The following is an 8404-nucleotide window of genomic DNA, read 5'->3' as shown; positions in this document are numbered from 1 at the left end:
GATATCTGCCATAAACTGGAAATTACATCCACGATTCTACAACGAAGCAGAACGCAGGTTCTTGAAATCCACCATCGATTTACTCACGGTGGCGCATAATACCCACAGAGCAAAGTTTTACACCAAAGAACAAAATGCACTACTTCAAAAGTGGGAAGTTGGAATAAACGCATTGGCGAATCTACCATGGGAGACAATACCAGTGGTTTTTGACAAAGTCATAGAGGAAGCCATCAGCATCATAATATGTGTACCTTACTACTAAAATACAACGTGGCTCCCCAAATTCTTGTCACTACTAGAACAAGACCCAATGATAGTAGAAAACACGAGCGACACATTCTGAAAGGGGGCACAACAGCTTGCGGCAAGACACCCGGGGGGGGGTCACACCAGTAGCCAAAATGGGCACAAATTCATCATACCTTGATCAAAAACTAGCACAACACCCAGCAACAAAGATTTTGGCGGTACAAATCACGAACGAATCGACAGAGCTAGACACAGTCACATATGATGACAGAGCTAATGATAATATCCAGACATTAGAAGGGAGACTGAGACGCATCACGCAAGAACAGAACGAATATTACGCCAGTCTTACCAGTCGTCTCGATACATCATTTGTGAAATTCAAAAACGCCGGAAGTTCGAAGTCCAACAACAGCCTATGCGCTATTCCACTGCAGGCTATATACGACGATAATCAGCGTTGAAGACACCCGCTATGATAGCCATGCCGTACGATGAGCTTACCACTTACTTCATCGCATTGGATCCAGACGAAAGTGACACATCAGCCATTGTGCACGGTGCACATACAGCTGTATCGACAGAAAAAAGTGCATTCTGCAACAATCCTGGACACTTCATCGGGCAATGCCGTAAGATATAGCAAGCTCTAATCAAATCGTGCGTTGCTGGTAAACCACGTAATCAGAGTCGTAATCACCACGGTCGTAAATCTTACGATCGATGCATTGACAAATCTGTTCCTTATCACGACATGAGAGACTACGGATATATGTCCAAGAACAATGACAAGTATAGCCGACCTGATTCAAATCTTGGCTACCGTACACGTGAGGAACTACGATGATCATGACCGACAGGACACAAGAGTAGATAGATACAATCTACACGACTGCGACAATTGTTAGATATCCACGAGACACCCAACGTTCACAAGACAAGTGACAGATCATACCGAATTCAAAGCAATCAACAACAAGCTCATGAAGGTAGACAGGACAAAGCAATGTCAGCACAAGTATCCGATGACCAGCTACCTACTAACAGATTGATTTTATTCCTCAAAATTGATCCCACAATCGACAACAAGGAGGTGAACGATCAGCCAGACTAAGATTCCAGAGGTGGATACTGATTAGCTTGCGATAGTTGTGCCATCATCCACGTACTTCTCTATAAGTACCACAAGCATCATCTCATCCGCAACATGTGCATTAATGACCGGTATGCACTCGAAGTAGCTGATGATACAATCATTTATTCAAAGTATGTGGCTCAGCTAGGAAACTTGGTGGACGTACTCATCGATATGACATTCAAAACTGCACTACTAAGTATCAGCCTGCTCTCAGCACGACATTACTCATTTGAATTCACCAACAGCATGATGTACATATTACTACCAAGCTTTGGAGCTATAACAGTGCACGAAAAGTACAGATTATACTGTATGCACATCGACGGCAAAGCTATAACTACAGTGGAACCATCGCCAGAGAAAGCCATCCAGATTACATGGTACAACAGGCTCGCGCACCCCAGCTACGTCCCAAAAGATTTACCCTATATAAGGCAACCAGAGGAACGATGCAAAGCATGCACTATTGCTAAGAAGAAGAAGAAGAATACAAACAAAGAATGTCAGCACGAACCTGCCACAGAGCCTCTCGAGTTAGTCTTCGTGAACATAATAGACACGTTCGCAACTTCAATAAGATACAACACCCACTCTGTATCAATCATAGACGAATTTTCTAGCATGGCCAAATAGTATCTGATCCGTGATCTGAAAGCAACAACAACTCTTGACGCTATGTTACACACATTCGATGAATGATATATTTGAACTTGTCGCCGAGTTCACTGCATACAAATGGATCGAGGCTCACAGTTTACAGCAAAAGTAACTAGGTGCATGCTTACGTATTTGGAATACCGCTCAAGGCACGCGCATACGGCCACGCCACAATACCATGGCAAGTTAGAGAGACTGCATGGTACACTGGTCCCTAGAATGCTTGCACAATTGAAGTATGCACGCCCACCGACCACTATGTTGGCCGAATCACTGATTCAAACTATCAAAAAATACAATGCTGTACCCACCAACGAGAAGAGCTCATCTTCATGCACGGTGCGACGAGTCTGATAACGCGAGGTGCGAGGCGGCTTTCTCGCCTTTTGTTTGTGCACTTGGTGACTTGGCGAAAGGGCCGCCTCACACCTCGCGACAGAAAAAAGGACTCGCCTCAGCAAATTTCTCTTGAACAAAACCTTTACTCCTACCATTATATTGGAGAAAAAAAAGCTGATTTCTATGAGGCCCACAAGTTACTCTCTAAGCCCTTGTTCTTGCTCTGGGTCTCCCTAATGTAACGCGAGTGGTGATTACCATTTTGCATCTGTTGATATAAGTGGATTTATCAATTCCGCAACATATAAATATATCTATGTATGGAAGAACATTCATACCTAAAAGAAACGTATTGTGGGGTAGGTCCAATACTTCGAAACACTGGGAAGTTTACCTTTATCCGCAGTAAATATCCCGTACTTCGGTTGACCCTGTCCTTTGTATTTTCGCATCTGTTTGTGCTAGTTGTATATAGCCCGGTTGTGCTCAAACTGATAGACGTAGTTCTGTCACCACACTTCTGTCCATACATGAGCGTTATGTGACTGAGTCTACGAGTGCCTTGTATGTATTACTACTAATTTGTATGTGAACGTGGTAGTCTTTGGTGTCGTGATGTGGGAAGCAAGGATAAAAATTGGTAATTTATATCATTCATATTTATTAACAACATTTCTTCGTCTGTATTTGCTTTTAGCCTGTCTGCCAGATCAAATATGTTTCCATGCTTCCGCCCACCTTTTGTCTGATAGGTCTAATACTTCGAAACAGTGGGAAGCTGTCCTTTATCCGTAGTAAATGTCGCATAACTCGGTTGACGCATTGTTGTGTGTTAGCTGTATGTAGTCCAGTTGTGCTCAGACTGATCGATATAGTTCTGTTAGCATACTTCTGTCCACACATGAGCGATATGCGCCTGAGACTACGAGTACTTTGTATGTATTACTATTAATTTGTATGTCAATGTGTAATCTTCGGTCTCGTGATGTGGGAATCAAGGATGAAGGCTGGTAATTTATACCATTCGTTTTTAATTACTACGTTCTTTCATCTGTATTTGTATTTAACCAGTCGATCATGTTTGCTTCCACCCACCAGTTGTTTCAGGACTCATCGCTATCTGTTTGCTCTTCTACGTTCCCTGTGGTAATGGATAATCGTGCTAAGTGCACGTCATTCTTGCCACGTTCTTCAGCTTCCTTATATTGATTTGTGGCGGTAGCAGTGGTTTGTAGAATATAGTTTAGTGAATAGCTCATAAAAGTGGCACTTATAGCTGACGAGCAAAATAAAAAACGTCAGCATGTAGATAAACTATACAATGTGCTCGGTGTATCATCGGAACCGGCCGATTACATTATGCCGTATGCACCGATGTCAAAAGAGAATACTTTGCGAAGAGACCATCATATAGGTCACGTACGCGCGTTATGTAAAACAGCGGGTTTTGACATAAAAGAAGCACATGTTTATGTACCAAAATTTTTAGAATCTATTATTAGTGAGAATAAAAAATATAAATATAACAGATGTTGCAGTTAGATTCTATTGGTGGTAACATATTATGACTGTGCAAAGCACGATTTTCCGCGCATTATCAAAAAGATGGGCATGAGACGAAAGATAGCGTTGCCAAAGTGAGAGATGCCTTATTGTCTGCTGTTGAAAGACCAACCGCTGAAACTAAAATAAAAACGCACATTTTTACGATGTATGATGCCGTGAAAGCTCAGTACGATATGACAACACTAAAAGATGAGAAAGGCCTAATCCAGAAGAAGAGAGTCGTCCGCTGTTAATAAGTGACTTTCGACAACAATCTTAAATATAATATGAATGGATGACACATAAGTAGTATCTTAAGATATCAAATTATTCCCCTGTCCTTCTGTACGGGATTTTGTTACATATGTGCAAATGTCAAAGGGCAGTTGTTGTTTTTATCGGCCTTGAACTGGTTATGGATTTATGATATGGTGATGGTATTCATTGCTGGTATGTTACAGAATCCCGTTGTTGGGGAGGCACAATTAAAAGATGTTCCATATACGCTGCTTCAGTTTATCAAGGAATCAACTTGAGACGTATACAACGTTCACTTCGGACAAGGTATGAGTGACTACAGAAGTAGACGTATTCCTAAGTACGATAATAATGTTTTACGTCGTCAGCCCGAGAGTAATTTGGGACTTGCTCTCAAATTAATATATGTATAGGTGGGTCAGTCCGAGAGAACGTAAGAGTAATTCGAGACTTCTTCTCAGATTAATCTATTTATAGAACACGGGCCACTGGCTAGCCGAGAGCCGAGGTCCGAGACTGAGTGTAGTATCAGAGAATATGATATTTATATTTCTAGAAAATATATCCGAGTGTTAAAGTGTTGTGCATAAGATTTCTCATCCTGATCATATGAGTTTTTACCCTGGCCAACCCAAGTGGTTGAACACTAGTACAAACACCATCAATATATGACTGAAAGGGTAAGATCAGAAATAAATTCGTTCGAACGCACCATTCTTTAGATGCATTTGCACTTTATTTAAAGTCTACTACATTGCACTCTTACACGGTATACCATTTGCACATTTGTCTACATAGCATAAGGCAGCGCAAATCACAGCCATATCACTAAGAGCGCCGGCACTGAGAACGCCCCGGACTGTACTCTCTGCCGTGAGTTTATGGAACTCTGATGCAAGCAACTCGTTCCTCCTATCAGATTGGCTGCATACGCTTTTATCAAATGCTTTCAATCGTTTCAAATCCTGCTGCTCGACAATCAAGACTATAGTACTACTATATCAACTACATGCCGCAGATGGATTTCTTGGTGAAGATCTGCAAAGCGTACGAGGTGAAGCAATCGCAAATATTTCTCAAGAGAGGTTAGACGAGAGAGGGGGTTTCCACTCCAGAGTACCTGATGGATGTTTACAGAGGCTCAGCAAGGTGAGGACGGTGTTTTTAACGTACATGTCTGAAGCACAACTGCAGGAATTTTCGTCACGCACCAAGTCATGCACTTGCCTACAATAACTCACAAAAAAATATATACTTTATGCTCACTTTCATTTGTGGCGAGATATGTAACGAATTGCATTACATCTATGACGGATATATTTAACCCTTCCGACATCTACAATTCTTTGGTCTGTTTGGGTCTTGAGAAAGAGACCGAGACAAAGTGCGTTAAAAGTTCGACCTTGGGGTATGCAAATGTACTTCGAAGAGAAAAAGGTATCGGTGGCACCGAGATGTGCAGAGATGCTCAGGATATTATCACAAATCTAGATATAAATATATACAGTACAATTGACGCACCTCAATTTTGTTCCTAACAATAGGAGAAGAAGGCCAAAAACAGCAGTACGCGACACGCTCAAAATAAAAGCATGAAAGCTGCTAACAGATACAGAATGTAGACAACTGGCGATAGATACGTAAGAACCAGCATACCCCAATATGTAGGAACTAGCGGATGACAACGCAGAAAAAGGATTTATGTATAAAAATGGGGATTCTTTACCACCTCTAGCTGTAGGTGAAGTTGTATTAGCATTTGGTATGGAATACACAGAAACAAATTGTTTCAATACACCCTGTATTGAACATAATCGATGACGAACTTCGAAGATTTCAGTAACACGTGACCAGGGGAGGCTGGCAGGACTACCACATGGATAAGATTCTAATTGAATTAGAAATGGAAACACTCTGGTTATATTAGACCAAAAATAACAAATCGTGTTGCAGTCATATATGGAGGATATGGAAAGGTACTTTGGTAAAAAAAGGGCACAGTTTCTTAGGAGCAGCAATACAATAAAAATATGAGACAGGTAGAGTAATTCAGACGATGCATGAAAATAGCAAAAAAAGCTATCAGAGTCCATTCAACCTTGCTGGCATTTGTTCGATATATCAAAGACTTCCAAACAAGAAAAATATATTCTTCTTCAGCGACAATGCAACCGACTTTTCAACCATTAAGTACTTTATGACAGCAACGAAGATAAACACAAAAATTGCGAGAGAGGGGGTTTCCACTCCAGAGTACCTGATGGATGTTTACAGAGGCTCAGCAAGGTGAGGACGGTGTTTTTAACGTACATGTCTGAAGCACAACTGCAGGAATTTTCGTCACGCACTAAGTCATGCACTTGCCTACAATAACTCACAGAAAAATATATACTTTATGCTCACTTTCATTTGTGGCGAGATATGTAACGAATTGCATTAAATCTATGACGGATATATTTAACCCTTCCGACATTTACAATTCTTTGGTCTGTTTGGGTCTTGAGAAAGAGACCGAGACAAAGTGCGTTAAAAGTTCGACCTTGGGGTATGCAAATGTACTTCGAAGAGAAAAAGGTATCGGTGGCACCGAGATGTGCAGAGATGCTCAGGATATTATCACAAATCTAGATATAAATATATACAGTACAATTGATGCACCTCAATTTTGTTCCTAACAATAGGAGAAGAAGGCCAAAAACAAAAGAGACCTACGGCGTGCATGCAATTCATGCGATGATATCATATCCGCAGCCTGACATTGACATCTTGCCACTTGTGGTCTTATGTAGGTAAGTTTGACAGTGATTACAGTCTGTTTATGTTTAATAAGCAGTACTCGAATCCTACCACCAGACACACCGCCATTTAAACTAAAGAAGTAAGAATCAAACACGCATTCTCAGACGACAAAGGCACAAGGAAAAGAAGTGTTTTCATAAATACAGTATTAAAGTTTGTTAGTACAGCTAGCGTTGTACAGCAAACACGTGCCGAACGTTTAGCGAGACAACTGCTGGAAGTGAAGGCAGAAGGCAATGGTACTGGTCAGCCCGATACACACGTGCCTGTACAGATATTACCGCGAATCAAGATTGACGACGGTTTGAAAGATAGGTTGCGCTCCTGTACTGGCAACGAAACAACAAAATTGATAAAGCACCAAGAGAAGGTATGCATGGACTGGTACATGCAAAGTGAATAATGAGAACAAGATCTATTTGGAAGTAGCCCTACAGAGACTTGAGGAAGATGTATCCAAGAGCTAGAATGCTAGTATTAACACTACGCTTGATACTGTGAAGAAAGTGTACACAAAGACAGCTGCAGCACTGAGCTCATTGATTCTGGAAATTGCAAATTAAAAGCTATGCAGTGCTTGCGGTGCCTACTTTAATACGGTGGGCTCTCACACGAAGCAGTCCAAAGTTTTAATCGAGGACAGAACCTACTTTGAGTGGTTTAATGATAAATCAAATGAAGAAGATAAAGAACCGACGAGTGACTCGGTAGGGGAGTATAGGTGGTCAACAATAAGACGAAATACAATTGCTGCACGTACAATAAGCTGGAGAGACACCTACACGACGACCCAATCTTCTCCTTCCGGACATCAATACAATGCCATGGGCACCAGATAGAGCTTCGATACAAACACCTGCTCACCATAACTTCCCAATATCACAGATACCTATACACCTGCACGGTGCGGCATATTGTCGTTATAGAAACCCCGACAAACACCAGCAACCATAGCTGCAATAAAATTACCCCAAAAACGTGAAAGATTTGGAAAGGTTCAGTATTTCTTGATCAAGAAACATTGGCCCTGCCCGATTCCGGGTCCCATACATCATAATGGCATCCGCAAGTATGACTGAGAATACACCACGGCCAAAGTACGAATACTCCATGGCAATCAATACTACCCGCGGAAACTACATCCAATGAGCAATTGCCCCAAGCGTATAGTACACTTTGAATGCAACGCCAACAGCTCATTTTGACCCGTAAAGATATATGCGAGCAAGCATATTAGTAATAAAAAATATACGGTCTCAGTATAATGCAGAAAGCATGAACAAAGACCCACACAATCCAAATAATTCACCAGGAAAAAGTACGCATCACTCACCAACGGGAAATTCAAGGGTATTTCCTCTAGACATAATATATCTGTTGCGCTGTAGCAGTATGTGGAGTAGCCTCACAGGAGTT

General features: G+C 41.4%; 3 protein-coding genes across 3 annotated transcripts; all 3 read left to right on the top strand.

Annotated features, from left to right (window-relative positions):
* Positions 1-404: 404 nt before the first annotated feature.
* SARC_06526 (hypothetical protein) lies at positions 405-716 on the top strand (the record flags this gene model as incomplete). The annotated part of the gene is made up of 1 exon (XM_014299571.1): positions 405-716. One exon carries the CDS (start codon positions 405-407, stop codon positions 714-716), a length of 312 nt encoding a protein of 103 aa, XP_014155046.1.
* Positions 717-5207: 4491 nt separating this feature from the next.
* Positions 5208-5811, top strand: SARC_06525 (hypothetical protein; the record flags this gene model as incomplete). Its single annotated transcript, XM_014299570.1, has 2 exons — positions 5208-5338; positions 5734-5811. Coding segments are annotated over 2 exons (209 nt in total), but the record flags the coding sequence as incomplete, so codon positions are not given.
* Positions 5812-7082: 1271 nt separating this feature from the next.
* On the top strand, positions 7083-7575 carry SARC_06524 (hypothetical protein; the record flags this gene model as incomplete). Its single annotated transcript, XM_014299569.1, has 1 exon — positions 7083-7575. A coding segment is annotated over one exon (309 nt), but the record flags the coding sequence as incomplete, so codon positions are not given.
* Between the last annotated feature and the right edge of the window lie 829 nt (positions 7576-8404).

The sequence above is a fragment of the Sphaeroforma arctica genome, assembly GCF_001186125.1.
Source record: "Sphaeroforma arctica JP610 unplaced genomic scaffold supercont1.469, whole genome shotgun sequence".
Taxonomy (NCBI): Eukaryota; class Ichthyosporea; order Ichthyophonida; genus Sphaeroforma; species Sphaeroforma arctica.
Note: the sequence above shows the minus strand (reverse complement) of the source record. Positions and strands in the feature narration are given on the sequence as shown.